This window comes from Lutra lutra, chromosome 8 (assembly GCF_902655055.1).
Source record: "Lutra lutra chromosome 8, mLutLut1.2, whole genome shotgun sequence".
In the NCBI taxonomy this organism is placed as follows: domain Eukaryota; kingdom Metazoa; phylum Chordata; class Mammalia; order Carnivora; family Mustelidae; genus Lutra; species Lutra lutra.
In genome coordinates, this window is record NC_062285.1 from 120,388,837 (window position 1) to 120,408,719 (window position 19,883).

General features: G+C 37.9%; 1 protein-coding gene across 2 annotated transcripts in view; it reads left to right on the forward strand.

The window, feature by feature from the left end:
• The window catches only part of CFAP54 (cilia and flagella associated protein 54), a 334,936-nt gene that overhangs the window by 276,593 nt on the left and 38,460 nt on the right, over positions 1–19,883 (forward strand). For both annotated transcript variants that reach the window (XM_047743150.1, XM_047743152.1), the window contains 3 exons: positions 1,323–1,493; positions 14,445–14,554; positions 18,689–18,830. In XM_047743150.1, the coding sequence (XP_047599106.1) occupies positions 1,323–1,493; positions 14,445–14,554; positions 18,689–18,830 (423 nt within the window). The remainder of the gene's footprint in view (positions 1–1,322; positions 1,494–14,444; positions 14,555–18,688; positions 18,831–19,883) is intronic.

Sequence of the window (19,883 nt, forward strand, 5' to 3'; positions counted from 1 at the left end):
CCCTTCATCATCAAGCCTTAAGATACCTTGGATATCAAAAGTTCAACAAGAGAATTGCTTTCCAGCTACCATGCTATAATCTTGGATTGAATAAGAGCAAGTAAATTTTGAAAATAGTTTACATTCCATTAAAGGAGGTCCTTTTCAGATTTGAGGTATTATTATCACTATTATTATCTCTCTGGATAGACTGTTATTTTTTTTATTTACTATTTTTTTTATTTTTTTATTTTTTATTTTTTTAATCATTTTTTAAAATTTATTTTCAGCATAACAGTATTCATTGTTTTTGTACCACACCCAGTGCTCCATGCAATCCGTGCCCTCTCTAATACCCACCACCTGGTTCCCCCAACCTCCCACCCCCCCACCTCTTCAAACCCTTCAGATTGTTTTTCAGAGTCCATAGTCTTTCATTGTTCACCTCCCCTTCCAATTTTCCCCAACTCCCTTGGGAGACTGTTATTTTTTTGATAGCAACCGTGCTTTGTTTTCTGAGCTAGTTTTAAAAAACTGAATAATTTATGAAATTGCCGATTGCATCCTATACATTTATGTTTCCTGAAAACTCCTGATTCAGGGACCTGGTTGCATCAAAGTAGGCTCAGATACTCCAAGACTGAATTTACAAATCAACCACGTTCATGTAAAGAGGGAATGAGATCAGTAGATTTTAATATTTTATAGCAAAAACTGTGTCTTATTTTGCATATGACATTGCAAAAAATGCTGTTGGAAAGTAGATATTATTTATTATAATCATACCTTCAGTTTATTTGCCACTGAATAAACAAGAAAAAAAGGAGATGTTCTTAGAATCTGTGATGATCTTGAGACTGAAATGATAGCAGTGACGTTTTCCTCTCTACATCTTTAGTCTGGGAGAGTCACCAAAGTGGAAGACATTTGTTGAGTTCTATGGGATTTTCTTTTTTTTTTTCTTCAAAGATTATTTATTTGAGAGAGAGAGAGAGAACATGAGCAGGAGGGGCAGAGGGGAAGAAAAACGGAGAGAGAGAATCTCAGATTTTGCACTGAGCAAGAAGCCTGAGGCAGGACTCGATTTCACGACCCGAAGAACGTGACCTAACCAACTGCACCACCCAGGCACTGTTGAGTCCCATGTGTTTTGAAGCATATTTTTCTGTAGTAGAATCTTCTCTGGTAATCGGGAACAGTTTTAAAAGCTACACCTATAAGACAAACTAAAACAATTCCCAGAATTTTATAATGTAGAAAATATTGAATGGATATTGAGTGAATGTTTTAAATATTGAATGAATTTATTACCAGCAATTAAACTGCTTTTGATTTTCCCCTAGTTATGTCATGACACTTCTCTACACTCCAATTTATCATTAAATAAACTCTCTGCCAGCCCATCTTCTGGAGATGTGTCGTCAGATATGAAGATACAAGATTTAAACAAAGAACTTTGCTTTCAGTGGTACATTCCTCCTCTAGAAAGACCTCCAAAGGACACAGAACCTATGGTATGTAATATAATCACAAAGCTAAATCTTATATATAGATATAAAGTTTAACTTGACCATTGTAACTTGAAAATAGGGTCCAGCTCCTTGTCATATAGATGAAAATATCCAGCAATATAGAATGTATGTTGTCTAGTAGAATGAATCTGAAAATAACTAAGAAATCAGGAAAAGTCTGACTTGAGTTGATCATTTTTTCTTTTTTCTGATCGTCAAGGGATACTTTCCAGTGTGTCACCATAATATAGGATGTTTAACTTTTTTTTTGAAGCCACCTCATCAATTTAAGGATTTTTTTCCTACTGTCTACTTTGCTAAGATTTTTTAATCAAATCCAAATCTTCTGCTGTGTCTATTAATATTATTTTAATATGTTAATCAATTTTTAAAAATATTAAATCAATCTTATGTTCCTGAGATAAACTCAAATTGGTCATGTATTAATTTTACTGGGCTCAGTTTATTAAAGTTTTGTGTTGGATTTTTGCCACTGTTTAAGAGTAATATTGGGTTAAAATTTTCATTTTCATACTATCTTTGTCAGATATATTTTGTATCAAGATTTTGTTAGATGTATAAAGTGAGTTGATAAATATCCATATTTTTCTATTCTCTGGTGACATCTCTATACGTTTAGAGTAAACTTTTCTCCTCAAATATTTGATAAGAACTCATAAGTAAAGCCATCTGATCCTAGTGGGGTTTTTTGGTGAGAAGATAGAAAATTAGTAATTTAGGGGCACCTGGGTGGCTCAGTGGGTTAAAGCCTCTGCTTTCGGCTCAGGTCATGATCCCAGGGTCCTGGGATCGAGCCCCGCATCGGGCTCTCTGCTTGGCAGTTAGCCTGCTTCCCCCTCTCTCTCTGCCTGCCTTTCTGCCTGACTTGTGATCTCTGCCTGGCTTGTGATCTCTGTCTGTGAATAAATAAATAAAATATTTAAAAAAAATAAAGAAAATTAGTAATTTAATTCTTAATAGTTAGAGGCAGCCATTAAGCACTAGTGCTCATTTACTAGATACCAGAATTGGTATCAGTTCTGATTGGGTCAATATCTGTTCTAATGGTTAGTACCCATGTCAAACCAAGTTTTAAATATTTTGACTATCACCCCTGTTTATAGAACATGGGACTTTTCTGTTTCTTCTTGAGTCAGGTTTGTTTAAGTTGCTTTATCTAGGAATTTTTTCATTTTATTTAAAACTTCTCTCATACTTTTGATCTCCTCATTGTATTTGTATTGAAGTGTCCCTTTTCATTTCTTACATTGGTGGTTTGTGTATTTTTTCTTGATCATTGTCACCAGAGGTTTCTCATCAGTTAATTTTATTTCACTAATCCATATATCTTTCTTCTACTTTGTTTTTGTTTTGTTTTGTATTCTTTTCCGATGTGCTGACTTCTTAAGATAGATGTTTGTTTTAACAGTCTTTCCTAATGTATACATTTGAAGACTGTGGGTTTCTTTAAACAATGCTTTGGTTTCATCAAGCAAGTTTTTATTACAGTATTATCATTATCATTCAGTTAAAAATAGTTTTGAAATTTTTGTTATATATAATATATAATATTAGAGGAGTACCTTTTGTTATTTATTCTTAGATTATGTTGTTCTGTGATAATAAAAAATGCTCTCTATGATTGATATTGTTGAAACCTGCATATTTTCTCCAGGAAAGGATTTATTGTGTAAATATTCCACTGCTCTTAAAATGAATGTGTGGTCCTCTGTTGCTAAGGCAGTGTTCTTATATGTACCCAACAGGTCAGTGTGGTTAGTCTTGTTCAAACCCCTATTCTTGTTTGTTTGCCTTTAATTTTTAGAAATCATAAGTTATTAAAAGAAGTATATTTAAATCTCTCATTGTTATTTTCATTGTTTAGTCTGTCAAATTTTGCTTTACGTAATTTGAGACTATGTTCTTAGGTGCAATAAAATTAACTGTTGTATCTTCTTGGTGAACTGAACATTTTATCATTTTGAAATGACTTATGACCTTTTTGTAATTATGGTTTTTCCTCATAAAGTCTGCTTTGTTTGATATTACTAAAGTAAAATGATTTTCTTGTGATTATTTTCATAGCATGTCTTTTTCCAACCTTTTACTTCAACACTTTTGTATATTTGTGTTTTGTGTTTTTATCAAAGGCATGCATTTGGATATTTTCAAATGTAGTCTGACAACTTTGTATTTGACTGGAGAATTTAATACATTTACATTTAATGTAAATGCTAATATATTTGGTTTTAAATCTATCATGTTATTTTGTGTTTGTACTTGTCTTAACTCTTCTGTTTTTCTCTTTTTCCTTCTTTTGGATTATTTTTATCATTCATTTTTCCTCTATGAGTTTTGAAATTATACACTTTTTTCAGTTCTTTTAGTGGTTACCTGTAGGACAACATATATACTTATCAAAGTCTAAAGTTAATAAATATCTTTTTTCCTCTAATGACTTTTATATTACTGTGGAGCCTCTGGAGCCAGATCATCTGGGTTGGAATCCCAGCTCCATCACTTAATAATTTTGTGATCTTCAGTGGATTGGTTAACTTTTCTGTATCATAGTTATCCTTATCTATAACTAGATATGACTAGGTAAATGCATAACCTCAATACATAGTAATTTTTATTTATTATTATCTGAAATTATTTTAAAATTATTATGTTGTCTTAAAGTTTGATAACTTCAAATATACATGTAACACAGTTGTTAAACATTATTTGGAAGCTTTTTAAAAAATTTAGCAACAATATCTTCTTATAGATACTTTAGCTGCCAACATCATATAGAAAAGAGAGCAAACTGTGCCTTACCAGCAAAATTAAAGTTTGTAGCATATAGGGGGGAAAAAAACCTTAGTTTGCTTTTAAGTGCGCTTCATAAATTTATATCACACATATCACTCCTTGTTTTAATGTTCATTATTTTTATTTTTATCTACCTCTGAATCTTTATCTTTATCCACACCTATGTCCATATGCATGAAAAGACATTTGCACTAGGGCTAATTGGGGAGCAGGAGGAGATGGGAGCAAGTATTTAGAATTAGTTTAATATCAGTCCCTGAACAACTGGAGAAAGAAAAGTGATTCACATTCTAGGAGAATCTTGATGAGAGGTCAAGGTTTTAAAAATGGAATAGGTGGTCACTATAGTCATTTGCAGAGGGACCTTCCACCATAGCATTCCTTTGATTGCTGCTCTCTCTAAGAAGAGCCTCAGGCTTTTCCCCATAAAACAGTTGACATATAGTTTTGCCCTGTTCAGCATTTTCATTTGCTTTTTGCCTCCTGCATTGGTCTACTCTTGCATTTTCCAGCTCTTGAGTGCTGTCCCCTCTAGCTGTGCCTCTGGTATCTTCTGCCACTCCTTGACCCATGTGACCCTGTCAGATAGTGAAATCTCCGGGACCTACCTCTCTTTGCTCTTGAACATACTTCTCCCATTTTCCTCTTCATTCTGCCTCCTTAGGCTGGCAGCCTGCTGCTAACTCTTGGTCAGTTATATCTCTTTCTACTCTTACCAAAAAAAAGGAACTTTAACATATCACTCCCCAGGAACATTTAAAGCTATTTGTCACGTTTTGAAAGTACTCTCTTTCCCACACTTTCCATGTCAAATCTATGCCAGATATTCCATATGCTTTTAAAAATAATAAATCTGCATAGTCTCTTTTGGGGAATTCAGTAATGTAGTTTTCAAATTTCTGGATTCAAGAATACTAATGGACCATGGAATCAATATTGTGTGGGTCTTAAGTAGTATTTTTTTTTTAAAGAAATTAAAGTGGGAAAAAAGTTTTCTGAATTTTTTGTTTCATGATATTGTTAAGAAGAATATTTCTCAGATTGATTGATCTTCAGCATATGTCAGAATTTGTTTACTTGCTGGCAAGAGGAACAACCAAGAAATAAAAGAGTATATCCATTCAGAGAGGATATGGATACAGAAAGATTACATATTTGGAAAATAGAATGTTTACCTAAGGAGCTAATGTTTAAAAATGAGTGAGAAAGTATAAACAATAAAGTTCATTTTGCAAGCTCATAGAAATAGAAATATCACATTCGTATCAGTCTGAGACAGAGTGATCTGAGAAGTTAATGCTATGACTCTATTTGTAGCTGATAATTAGAGTAACAGAGTTTTATCCATCAACAGTTGTGTCTGACAATGAATATGGAGGCATGAACTGGTGTGAGACAGAGATTAGAAGGAGAGTACCAGCTAACAAATTCTGATTTAAACAGAAGGCTAGAGTGGTTTTCTTATGCCATAAGCAAAGTAGTTTTCCCATTTCTTAGTTTGGGGACATTTTTCTCCTCTTTGGTAATAAATATGTATGTATTGGGTCATGATAAAAGATGTAGTTGCTGACATAAATTTTAGTCAAAAAATTGGGAAACACTGACTTGGATGGACTGGATCTCCTCAGACCTAAGATTCTATCTTTTCAGAAGCTAACAGTGAAATTTGTTTGACAATTTAAATATTGGTGTATTTGAACATTTATCTACTCATAATAAGTTTCAAGTTGAGTAACTGGCTAAAGCTCATGAAACTATAAGATAATAGCAATAGTGAATGTAGAGCTTAGCATATTCTAGATGCTTCACTTATATTAACTTCACAACTCTGTGAGCTGGGTACTATCCTCACCCCCATTTCACAGAAGAGGAAACTGAGGCACAGGATAGAGGAATTCTAGTTGGCAAGGAATCAGGATTAGATCAATCTGATTCCAAGTGTGAACTCCTCCAAGTCTGCACTCCTCAGCATGGTACTTTGTTGAGTCCTCAGACAGTGGTCCTGGCCTCTGGGTGGGATGGTGATGAAAATTAATATCTGATGTAGGTTGTTGGAGTTTCCAGGGACTTAGAGGATTAGCAATACAAGTTAACATCACTTGATTCACCCTACTCAGTCCTCTTCAGTTAATCTAGTATCTGACGCAGAAATACTAAATACTGGTAAGAACTAAGGATGCTGTTGGCAGCAAAATAGAAATCCTGGAACTAGGGATTTTGACATAAAATTTTTAGATAATTCAGTAGACTAAACATTTCCATGCCACTGTACCTTTTAGAGTTAAGTTTATAACTTGGAAAAGTTTAACTTCTTAAGTCTGGGGGTAGAAATTGTATTATCCTATTTAACAAAATTATCTTTAGAGGAATATAGTAGAATATAGTAGAACCACATTATAAGCTCTTCCCTAGAATTTTGTTACAAACTAAACATCTTTTGAACAATTTCAGTGTCTTCTGGAAGCAGACACTGAAGAGGCTTTGAGGGGCAATCATTTTTTTTTTTAAGATTTTATTTATTTATTTGACAGAGAGATCACAAGCAGGCAGAGAGGCAGGCAGAGAGAGAGGAGGAAGCAGGCTCCCTGCTGAGCAGAGAGCCCGATGCGGGGCTCGATCCCAGGACTCTGAGATCATGACCTGAGCCGAAGGCAGCGGCTTAACCCACTGAGCCACCCAGGCGCCCCGAGGGGCAATCATTTTAATGAAACTCCTGGACAAAGGCTTTAAAAATAGTTGTGAAGAATGGCACAAAGACGCATAACTACAACTTAACTTAAAAAGGTGTAACTACAGCCAGAGGTTTGATGGCTCAGATTTGTCTTGTGAATACATCTTAGGACCTCTAGCTTTATTCTTCCTCATCTTTGTGCTATTTTTAGCACCCAGAGTTCCCAGTAGGATGCTCTGGATCGCAAGCCCAGCTTTAGAGTGAGACTTGAATTATGTTTATTACTTGATCAGACTCAAAAGAATGCAACTTAGAGCTAGCAGGAGGAAGGGCAATAAAGAAGCAGTAGTGGGACCTTCCGTTTGGTCTATGAGACCTAATTTGGAGGGAATCAAACTGCTACAAAGACTCTTGCTCTAAGTGCAGCTAGACGTCCAAGGCATGGTATTCAGAGGCCACTGAAGATATAGGCAAACAAGCATAATCAAATGCAAGAAGTCTGATCAAGCAAAGCACTGAAAATTGAGACTCCATGTGTCAAGTGAAAACAGAGTTTGGAAGAACTGGAAAAGTTCTTGGAGATAAGTCTGTTCAATGTCGAATTCAATCCTAGACAGTCTGGGAACAAGAGATATGGAGCTGGTGATCCTTTCTGGAGATTTTTATAGCCCTGGCTATATTTCATGGTCCCAAATAAGCAGACTGTGCATTCAAGATAAGCTCAGTCCTATATCCTGAAGGAAGAGTTAGGGTTCCTGGGAAAACTACCAAGTCGTAGTAAATGCAGAAGCTCAATGTTGTCAGTGCAGATGTTAGGAGTGCTCTAATTCAGAGATCATACAGATGCCTGGGGCTTCCCTCTGAGGTGCCCTGGATTCTGGGTCTTGTTGGCCAAGTGACTAGTGGGAACCTGGTGCTGCAGATGAGACCCAAAATTACACCCTCTTTCTGGAAGCTGGGGAAGACAAAGGCAGCATAAAGGAGGCAGAGACTGGTATCAAATAGTGAAGAGCCAGCAGCATTGCCATTCTTTGGAAACTCACTAAAAATGCAGAATCTCAGGTCTCACTCCAGACCCACTGAATCAGAATATCTCCCAAGTAATGTATACATGTTTAACTCTGAGAAGCACTGGGTTAGGCCAGTGCTTCCAAACCACCCCATAGCTCTAATGATGATTCTCCAAGAAGCTACGCATTGCAGCTTAAACAGTAGGCTCCACTGGAAAGCTTCTTTGGCTTCTCTTAGTAGCACTCAAATGAAATTTCAGAACTGAAAAGAAACTAAGAGAATGTTTATCTGATGCTCTCATTCTACAGGTGAGGAAGCCAAGTCCCATATGGGTAAAGTGACTTGAATAATGCCACAACTTATTAGTGGCAAAAATGAAAATGGGGACCAGAGTTCCCATTTGGGGGTTCCTTCATATGGATTTCTTTATAATGTGCATATAGCTTAGCTGCTTACTAACTAATTAATAAAGTTGATTGAGTGCTACTATATGCCAGGCATTTTGTTAGGTGATTAAGATACAAAGGTGAGGGGTGCCTGGGTGGCTCAGTGGGTTGAGCCGCTGCCTTCGGCTCAGGTCATGATCTCAGAGTCCTGGGATCGAGCCCCGCATCGGGCTCTCTGCTCAGCGGGGAGCCTGCTTCCTCCTCTCTCTCTGCCTGCCTCTCTGCCTGCTTGTGATCTCTCTGTCAAATAAAAATAAAATCTTTAAAAAAAAAAAGATACAAAGGTGAGGAAGTAATGAATCAAGTCCATCTAGCAGAGGAGGGACTCTTTTTTCACCCTGCTGGGGTGTAAGAGATTCCCCAGTCAAGCCAGTTTAAATACAGTATTCCTCAATGTTTGTCAAAGACACATCACTTCTTTGCCTTTGAAAAACAAGTCTTTGCAGAAGTGAGTAAGGGAGCATTGGAAATTTCAACATGGGTGTATTATCTCCTACAGAATCCAGTCCTGAGTATGCAAGGTGTTATAGGGTAACACTTATCCCTGAGAAGTTGGGACAGTTGGGAATAGAACTAAGCACATGGATTCAATGAAGATAGCCTGAGTGGTCAGATGGGAAGTTGGGTTGGGTCCAAAAGAATATGGAGAGTGAGGTACCAAGCAAGGTAGGCCGAGGAGCCAGGAATGGTCATGAGGCTCACAACCACAGCAGTGATGTTCTGAGCACTTCACACTGACTCACTGCATCCTCACATGATCCATGGGATGGGGATTACCATATCTCCATTTTATAAATGAGGTAAGTAAAGGCATAGTGTTTCTATAATTTGCCCAAGTCACACAGCCAGTAAGTGGTGGAAGCAAACCCAGGCACTCTGACTCCAAAGCCCAGGCTCACCACAAATATACAAGTGAGTTTAGTGTTGGTTGTTTAACTACTGCCCTATTTTATCAAAGCCTGCTTGATTTCTGACTGTTACACCTTGAATTCAGTTGTGCCATGCTCAGTTAGAAAAGGTTTTTTTTTTTTCTAAAGATTTTATTTATTTATTTGTTAGAGAGAGAGAGAGAGAGAGAAAGAGAGCGCGAGCAAGCACAGGCAGACAGAGAGGCAGGCAGAGGCAGAGGGAGAAGCAGGCTCCCTGCTGAGCAAGGAGCCCGATGTGGGACTCGATCCCAGAACACTGGGACCATGACCTGAGCTGAAGGCAGCCGCCCAACCAACTGAGCCACCCAGGCGTCCCTAGAAAAGGTTTTAAAATTGTATTGCAAAAGCATTGACAAGTGTCAGCCTGAAGAGGAAGAAAGTCATTATCAGGGGTTAACTATAAAGTATATTATCTATTTAAATTTTTCCATTAACACGCTTTGGGGAACTTTATTAGCTCTTACGAGATGTAATGAAAATTTCAGAAATATGAAGATATTAATTAACATGAGGCAGGTGCTGCGAGCACTACTAAAAAAGTACAAGATGTCACTCCTATCCACAGGGATTTTGTATGCTAGCCTGGGAGTCAAGGTTAACAAACACAAAGCAAGAGCAAACACCATAAGACAGACTAATCTCTCTGGGACTCATTTCATTTTCTTTTCAGAAATGTTTCATCAAAAATTTACTGTAGTTTGAAAAACTAAATTTAAAAGACTTTTAACGAATAAAAAGAACATTTCTCTGTCTAGCTGTCCACATCCCAGAATTCCAGCATTAGATACAATTACTTTTAACTTTCAACTGTCTCTGTTTGGTTGGGTTCCTCTCCCCCCCATATATCTAAATTATATGCTCACATGATAATTCTTTGAGTGATGAACCTCACCTCACACACTGCTGTGGAAGAAGAAGGCAAATATCAGCCTGGTTTTTTTCCCCTCACGTACATTCTTCCTTTCCACACATTCTCTTAAAGGAGTTCTATCATAATTCTTAAACTCATAGCTGGTATTCACAACTGTGTAAATATCACTCACAGCGGAACCAAATAAGGTCCTATTTCCTTACTTCCTAAGTTCTAAAGAAAAAAAACACCTGCTTTATTTTTGTTTGACTTCATGTTTCTCTGTATTCTAGAATATCTCATTTTCCCTAAACTTTGAAAAAGCTGTACAGTTCTTCTCCATATGGTCAAACCCATCAGTTTATTTCTCATTCTTTTATTGTCTTCTTCAGAGACATGATCCAAACTGGACGGATTGCTCTCCTGAATCAGATAGCATCATAAGAGCCCATTCACCATCCTCATGAGAATTCCTTTATCTCTTTCTGAGATGGTTTCCCTGGGTCCCATGTTTCTCTCTATCTTGACTTGCTCTCTCATGTTGAATAAACACATCTTCCAGCTTCCCAACAAAGAGTGTGTTGGAGGTTCTGATTATTCAAAGAACACACCATATAATATATTCCACAAAGTAGTTCAAGGAAAATTTTGGTAAAGAATAAGGAATGGCAGGATAAAGTAAATACAGATAACAATTAGAGAGAGCCAAGATGCTCAGGAACAGTTGCCAGGGTCATTGCTCAGTTGCACAGAACACACTTCATCTACAGATCATGAGCCACCAAAATATGATAAGATATCTTGGTCTCAAGAAAGCAGATTTCTCATCTGAAGAGGAGTCTTTTATACCTCTCTGTTCATATAGTCCATACCACATGTGGGGCCAGATTCAATGATAGAAAAGAAGAGAACAATAGAATCCAGATGCAATTCATCAATATGTATGTTTTCTACAAAAAAAAAAAAATGCTGACGAGATGGCACAGCCTGCCATCTAGTGTGTTTCAGAACCAAGGACAGGGCTGCATTAGTCAGTAGGTAGTACATTTCATTCAGGTTTGGTCAAGGGCCAATACCATGACTACAGTCCCCTGAGATGCTAACAGGTTGCAACAGATTGACTGAGATTGACCCTGTACTTACACAGAATATAAAGAGACCTTGACTGTGTGACAAAAAGTCATCATTTTAAGGCTTACTTCATTGTTCTCTAGGCATACAATTCTAGTTTGAAAATTATTTTCCCCCAAAACATGGGAAACGTTGCTCCATTGTCTCTAGCAATCCTGCATTGCTATTAAGTCTGGTCCTATTCTGATTCCTAGTTCTTTCTTTTGATTTTTTTTTCCCTCTGGAAGCTCTGGGGATTTTCCTTCTGTCCCCTGTGTTCTCAAATTCCATGATGATCCTTGGTTTAACTCTTTCATCCACACAGCCCCTTTCTTTTCTTTCTTTTTTTTTTTTTTAAAGATTCTATTTATTTGACAGAGAGAGAGAGACCACAAGTAGGCAGAGAGGCAGGCAGAGAGAGAGAGGGAAGTAGGCTCCCGGCTGAGCAGAGAGCCCGATGCGGGGCTTGATCCCGGGACCCTGAGACCACGACCCGAGCCGAAGGCAGAGGCTCTAACCCACTGAGCCACCCAGGCGCACATAGCCCCTTTCAATCTGGAAAGTATAGCCTTTAGTTCAAGAAGAATTTTTTTCTTTGATAATTTCCTCCCTTTGGTTATCTCTATACCTTCTAGAATTATTATTCAGATATTGAATTTATTAGATTGAGTATTTTTCTCATCTTTTCTCCCCTGTTACCTATGTTTTAAAATTAAGGTGTACTTTTGGGGAGATATATATTCAACTTTATATTTCAACTCTTTTGTTGATTGTTTAGTTGTGATCATAGTTTTTTAGTTTTTAAGAGCTCTTTGTTTTTTCTGTTCATTTTGACAGCACTGTGCTCTTGATTCACAGATGAAATATAGTCTTATTCTGTTTGAAGATCTCAATTATGGTTTCATTGAAGTTCTCTTCTGCTCTCTGTACCTGACTCTTCAAAATCCTTTCTTATATTAGTTTTGGCCTCTACCTTTCATTTCATGTCTGGTGACCCTTGGCTATTCATTCATGTTTGAAGGTGCTAAAAAGTGTATCAGGTCAGACTTATTGATTTGTAGACCTCATTGTAGGGTAACTGCAGGAGCCAGCGGTTTCATTGCAGGATTCTGAAATGTCAGTACCCATGGGTCTTTTCTCTTTGTCTGGTCAGTTTCCTCAAAAAGGATCCTTTTCAACCACTGTCTGGTTTCCTACATCTGGGGCAGGGCCTGTAGGGGGGTAGGGGATATTTCTTGTTTAGAATACAGTCTTTCACTTAATTCCTATGTTTCCTTTTTTTTTTCCCTTTAAGATATATTTATTTATTTTAGAGACTGCTCATGTGAGTGGGGGGAGGGAAAAAGGGAAAGAATCCTGAAGCAGACTCCCTGCTGAGTGTGGAGCCTGATGCAGGGCTCCATCCCACAACCATAAGATCATGACATGAGCTGAAAGCAAGAATTGGATGCTTAACTGACTGAGCCACCCAGACACCTCCTCCAGTGTTTTCAGTTCAGCATCTCACTCCTGTTCCTAATGACCCTGAGAATAGATCTCTGATTTGGTCTCAGCAGAGAGGAAAATGGAAGAAGTTTGGCCACAGACAAGGCAGAGAAAGTGGAGAAATCTGGTTGCATGGGCTCATTGAAGGGATGAGAGGGAGGTTGTCTAAGATACCTGGCATCTCCAGTTCCCAAGCCTTTCCAGGGCACTCATCACACTTGGCAACCCCTCCAAAGGCAGTTAGGACATAGCCTTTCCTTTTCAGGGTCATCCAGTGCTCTTCTGAGTACCTTCTGTCCTTCAATGTGTTGCTAACATTTCTTGTCTGCTTTACCTCCTCTCTTCTTATCTGTCTTTGTAGATTTATGCCTTTATAAAGACACACTTTACTCTTATTTTAGTTTGATTATCAAAGAAGCAGGGATAAATGCCTACATTTAATTAGTCAGTTTTGACTGCCAGCTCTGGGCTTTAGCTTTCTTATATTTAAAATGAGGGATTTAGACCAGATCCTCTCTAAGGTTCTATGAATCTCAAATTGTGACTATGACCGTAAACAGGTGCTATTAATTATGGAATTGACTTTAAGGATTGTCAAGGTGGAAACAACAGGGAAATTACCAGAGCATGAGCCATTAGGATAAATTCTACATTAGAGGTGGGGACCAGAAAGTTGTATGTAGGTTGAAGAAATGGAAAGAGGAAGAAAGAAGCATAAGTGAGGCATGGAGCAGCTGTGACCACAGGTGGAAAAGGGGCATGTTGAGAAGTAACTAGAAATAAGGTTGGATATGCACTAAGTACATATTTCAAACTTATAGAGGGCCTTCAAAGGCTGAGATTTAAACTTAATTGTAGTAAAAAAAAATGTGACTCTTTAAAAATGATGTTTAACATCAAATGATGTTTATTTTCACCTCAAACTTTGTATAATTCTCACTTGCATCAATCCTCTTTAAAAAAAATTAAATTATGCAACATGGGGGGTTAAGGGGGTAGGAGAAGAGTAAATGAAACAAGATGGGATTGGGAGGGAGACAAACCATGAGTGACTCTTAATCTCACAAAACAAACTGAGGGTTGATGGGGGGAGGGGGGTTGGGAGAGGGGGTGTGGGGTTATGGATATTGGGGAGGGTATGTGCTATGGTGAGTGCTGTGAAGTGTGTAAACCTGGCGATTCGCAGACCTGTACCCCTGGGGATAAAAATATATGTTTATAAAAAATAAAATTAAAAAAAAATTTCAGTATTTACCTCTAAAAAAAAAATTAAATTAAATTAAAAATAAATAAAACAAGGGGCACCTGGCTGGCTCAGTCCAAGCCCCACATTGGGCATGGACCTGGCTTAAAAAAATTATTTAAGGTGAATTGAAAAAAAAAGTTGAAAAACAATCTGAGGGTTTTGAAGGGGTGGGGAAACAGGTGGTAGGTATTAGAGAGGGCACGGATTGCATGGAGCACTGGGTGTGGTGCAAAAACAATGAATACTGTTATGCTGAAAATAAAAAAAAAATAAAAAAAAATAAATAAAAAGTTGTTTTCACTTTCAGAGGAAAACTTCTAAAAATTTAATGATATTATTTTGAGGCAAATGTAGTTTTGATGTCACATTTTATGTCTTTTAATTTTTTATAGGTTTTATTGTTGTATGCCTATAACATGAAGCCCCAGAATATTTCAGATGCTGTACCTAATAGCTCTTATTGCAATGTCTCTATTGGCTCTTCCTGGGTTCCACTGAACAGGCAAGTAATAAATAATTTTCCACAACTCTGCTGATATTTTCTTTGGAACAGGTTGTTTTAGTAATGTACAAGGTAAATCACAGGAGAAGTTTTAGAAGAGTTCTTTAGAAGAATCTTCCTTTTATTTAGAGGGGTATGATACTGCAGTGGTTAAGAGCATGAACTCTGAAGCTAGCCCGCTTTGGTTCAAATGCCATTCGTGCCCTTTACTAACTTTGTACAGGTTGTTTAACCTCTCTGCGCCTCAGTCTCCCTATTAATGAAGTGGCTGTAAGAATAATAATAGTACTTAGAATTGTTGGATAAACAGTTCCTGATATTTCATAAAGATTATAAAGAGTATGAGGATATTGTCTATACTATATTTTGCCTGTAATTTGGGGTGTATTTAACAAATAACATGTGGCTCTGTATTGGGTTGCAATTTAAGCACAGGCTCTATCACCTCCCTGTCCCACCTGTCCCCTGTGTCCGATCCTATTTTATATTGTTCCCCATGTCAACAGTCTCTGCCTCAGCTGGGTTGTCTTCCTTCCTTTCCATCGAACGGGGCATATTTCTAATTTTTTTTTGCTCATGCCTGGTTTCTCTCTTTTCCTACTTCACTTTACCAAGTTCCTAGTTCGTTTTTAAAATTTTTTCATTGTGTAGTTCATTTAGTTTTGATTTCCATTGTTCATTGTTCTTTGAACTCAGCCCCCATATCCTCAGTTGTAAAATGGAAATAATATCTACTCTGCCTGCCTCTCAGGGTTGTTGTTAAGATCAACCCGGACAATGTATGCACATACTCTGAAAGGCCAAAAGCACTGGGCAGATGTCAAGTCTCATTACTAAACCCTGTATCTGTCAGTGTCAGCTCTTTGCCCTGCTAGGCACCTCGTAAGTGCTTAGTGAACAGAGACTTGGTGCTTCTCCGTTCTTCCCTGACGAGCCTTGTTCATGCTCCATGATTTTCATTTTGAAGGACTTCTTGGCCTCATCATAAAAGAGAATAAAACAAGAGATGTTTCAAGAACTGGCATATTTTCAATTATTCAGTCAATTTTCTGTGTTCTTTTTTCCTTTTTTTCCCCATTGAAATGGCAGAAAACCTAGACATAGGACCTACACCAGCCCAGCTAAATAACAAAGTGGGGAAATTATACACTTGCTTTGTATCCAGAAACATGGCAGGATTTTTTATTTTTTAGAATCACATAATGAAAATGATTATAATTTCTGCAGAGTAGAATGTAATCAAACTGACAGAATTCTTTTTTATTCCAAAAAGTTCCTAATTTGGATGTGTTTATGAGCAGTGGTAGGTTTACTAAAATTAGGGACGTGCACCAGTCACTGAGGCCAGAACAGAGGGAGATTCCTGACAATCTCTCATCTAACCTGTCCCTCAGTGGTGTGGGGCAAGCTGCCTGTTTCTCTCACCTAGGCTGGCATTCCTTGTGTTCTTAGGAGGGTCAAGGTGAGATCAGTACGTGAGGATTGCTCTTGTTGACCATCTTTCAGAAGGCAAAGTAAGAGTACAACAGATCAGAAAAAATAGGCTAGAGAAGGAACCTGAAGAGCTTTTCAAATTGGGCATTCTTCCTTTAGTTGTTCATTTCACTTCCTCCTCTCCAAATTAAATACAAAGAAAACACATTTTAATTCTTTGCATTTTTCTTATGGCAGCAAAGGAAAAGAAAGTGTTCTCATTAAACACGCATAAAGGTTTCTGTGTAGTTCTATCTAATTACGCTCTTCTAACCAAGATCCAGTTGCCTCTCTACCGTCTCTGCCATCAAGTCTCCTGCCATCCACATTTCTGCTTCTGGCTGGGTCCTGTCTCCGGGCCCCACCAGCCCAGGAGAGTGAGTGCGCATGAATCAGCAAATGAGAGCACAGGCTGTGGGGAGCTGGTCTAGCCCAAATGGGATGATGGATATTTGTTTGTGGGCCATCATAGAAGTTCAAAACCTGGACCCAGCATTGATGTGGACAAAGAGGTGAAGATGTATAATGGGCAAAATGTTGGGGCAAATGGAGTTATGAGGCTCAGGGCCTGAAGCAGAGATGCTAGATCTTCTGATGTTGCTTCTTGCACAGGCGCTCAGCCTGCTCAGCTCGGTCTCAGCCTGCTTTTTTTTTTTTTTTTAATATTTATTTATTTATTTGACAGACAGAGATCACAAGGAGGCAGAGAGGCAGACAGAGAGAGAGGAAGAAGCAGAATCCCTGCTGAGCAGAGAGCCCAATGTGGGGCTTGATCCCAGGACCCTAGGATCATGACCCGAGCCGAAGGCAGAGGCTTAACCCACTGAGCCACCCGGGCGCCCCTCAGCCTGCTTTTTACAGAGTTGGACCAGGCCATTTATTTTTGAAGCAGAGAGTACAGCTCTGGACATTATTGACAACCTGAACATCAAAGAATACTTTATCCTTCCTGCAATTCCATGTATTAGAAAGGAAGGCTCTGTTATTTTTGAAAGAGAAATAAGAATTCTAGGAATTCTTTCTCTGGGTATTAGAGTGAAGAATGGTATGTTAGAATGTCATCTGTCCTTCACCTGGTTTCTTGTGGTTAAGAATGTATGTAGTTACATCATTTCATCCTTACACAATGCTGTGAAGTAGATCACCTGGGTTTTATCATTCAGTCTTGCAGTAAGAGGCATATCAGGGCCAGAGAGGTTAGGTGACTTGTCGAGGGTTCCATGCTGGTGTGTGATGGAACCACCCATGATTCACCCAGGTCCTTTGAGTCCTATCCTCTCTCCAATGCATCAAGTAGCTTTTCTAGTACTATTGGAGAATACCGTTTTTTAAAATGGATGTATTCCAAGTAAACTTTCAATAATAGACCTTTACATATTAATCATTGCCTTTTTAATAGAAGAGTTTCTTTTTTAAATTTTTAAATAATTTTGCATATATATATATATACATATATATATATATATATATATATATATATATAATTTGACAGACAGAGATCACAAGTAGGCAGAGAAGCAGGCAGAGAGGGGAGGGGGGGAGTTTGATCCCAGGATCCCTGCCAAGCAGAGAGCCTGATGCGGGGCTTGATTCCAGGACCTTGAGATCATGACCTGAGCCAAAGGCAGAGGCTTAATCCACAGAGTCACCCAGGTGCCCCATGTAGAAGAGTTTCTTAAACATACAATTTCAGGTCTTCTTATTTAGTTAAAGATAATATTTAACCTTCTTTTGCTGAGAACCATCATTATGACATCAAGTATTATACCATAGTGTGGATGAGGACTTTGTGGAATATCAGAAAATTGACATTCCTGCATACATTCCTGATGTTGGTTTGCTTTTATGGATCATTTATGTGTTTCTCATAAAAGTTACCCTCCTTCCCTGGATGGAGACACCAACATGACTGCACGCGTGTGTGCACACACACACACACGCACACATGTGCTAGTCCTGTAGCCTCGAATCACCAAGGCCATCCAGGTAGCTCTTTGCCTCCTTCAACTGCTTCAAATGCTTTTGCATCTCCTGACTCCACTCATCTGTCAGTTTACCTCTGCCTTCAGAGTACCCCCTGTTCTCTGGTCTGTGGCTCCAGAAGCTTCCCATCTTTAATATAATAGCCACTGTGTCCTCTACCTTCCTTCTTGGTTTTTGATTTTCCTTCTTTCTTGATTCTTCTCCCTACCCTTCCACTCTCCCACCTACAATACATTTCATTGTTGTAGGCTCATTGACTGGCCTTAATTCCTACCTTTAAGTCAGCAAGGCAGTCATAGCATGGCATCAAGATTTATACAGAAGCAAACCTTTTATCATTGCCTGGACTTTCCTTGCCTACGTAGATGTTTTATTTTCTTTGTTTTCATCTTAATCAATATTTTGGATATGTGCCTTTTTCGGTTTTGTGCCTTTGCCAGTCATTTTATATCTGTTTGAATACATAACTAGATCATAAACCTTATACAGGTTAGAATTGTGTCTCTTTGCTCATGTTTCCTAAATGAACAAATGATTGAATGAATGATGTTTGGGGATGCCAGAAATCCAGGTGTTAAATAACTTTGGATTTACTTTATATAAATTATTGATTCTGGAAATAAACGAATACCTTTCTTACATTTTCAAGTAAAATACATATCTATCTGTTATTTTTAGAGTTATTTCAATTCATGAGAAACTATCTAATCTTAAGCAAATAGCTGAAATATCATTGCCAGCAACTCCTGAAATTGCTTCAGATGACAATGTGTCTGAAATGCAAGAAATGGAAGAGAAATCAATTGATAAGGAAATGGAAGTAAGTTATTTTGGAAAATTGTACTGCCGTTGCAGCATGGGTGTCATTTTACCTAATTATTTACATGATTTAACTAAACTTGAACTTTGTGGTTCTTCTGTTCTCTATTTTCTCTCTTTAGAGTATCAGAAATGATCCAACTTTTTTGGATACATAGGTAGTGTTTCCTTCAAAGCTCTTCTAAATTTACCAATTATAAGAATCTGATAGTGAGAAGGAGGGTGGGAGAGGGGGGTGGGGTTATGGACATTGGGGAGGGTATGTGCTATGGTGAGTGCTGTGAAATGTGTAAGCCTGATGATTCACAGACCTGTACCCCTGGGGCAAATAATACATTATATGTTAATTAAAAAAAAGAATCTGATGTGAATGAATACAAAGGCAATCTAGAGAAATCATCCACATATCACTGTGAATATCAAGAAACAATGCTCTGTAACTTTATATTATTCTTTTATTCTTCATTCTTAAGTCTATTTTTTGAACATTTTTATCACTCAAGAAATGTGTGAAGAGAAACTAGGAAATACAGATAAGCATATATTTTTCCAAACTTTTCTGTGCATATGTATTTTTTGAACAACAACAAAAGAGGTTGCACATCTTAATGGTGTATTATTAATTTGATCTCATAGTTGAGTGGTTTCTGTAGTGGATTGATAGACTATGTTTGGAGAAGAGGGTAGTTTCTTTCTACTTTTTTTTAAGATTTTATTTATTTATTTGACAAATATCACAAGTAGGCAGAGAGAGAGAGGAAGGGAAGCAGGCTCCCCGCTGAGCAGAGAGCCTGATGTGGGACTCGATCCCAGGACTCTGGCATCATGACCTGAGCCGAAGGCAGAGGCCTTAACCCACTGAGCCACCCAGGTGCCCCAGAGGGTAATTTCTCTTTTACCCTTCCTAAGTTCTGAACCCGGCTGAGGAATGAAATGTAGGAGTTGGATAGTGGAGATCAAAATATCAGCAGAATTAACTGATAAAACTGACTGATTAGCAAACATGGCTTTAGGTCTTTTACCAAACGAGCTTAGTAGTATCTCATCCCTGAAC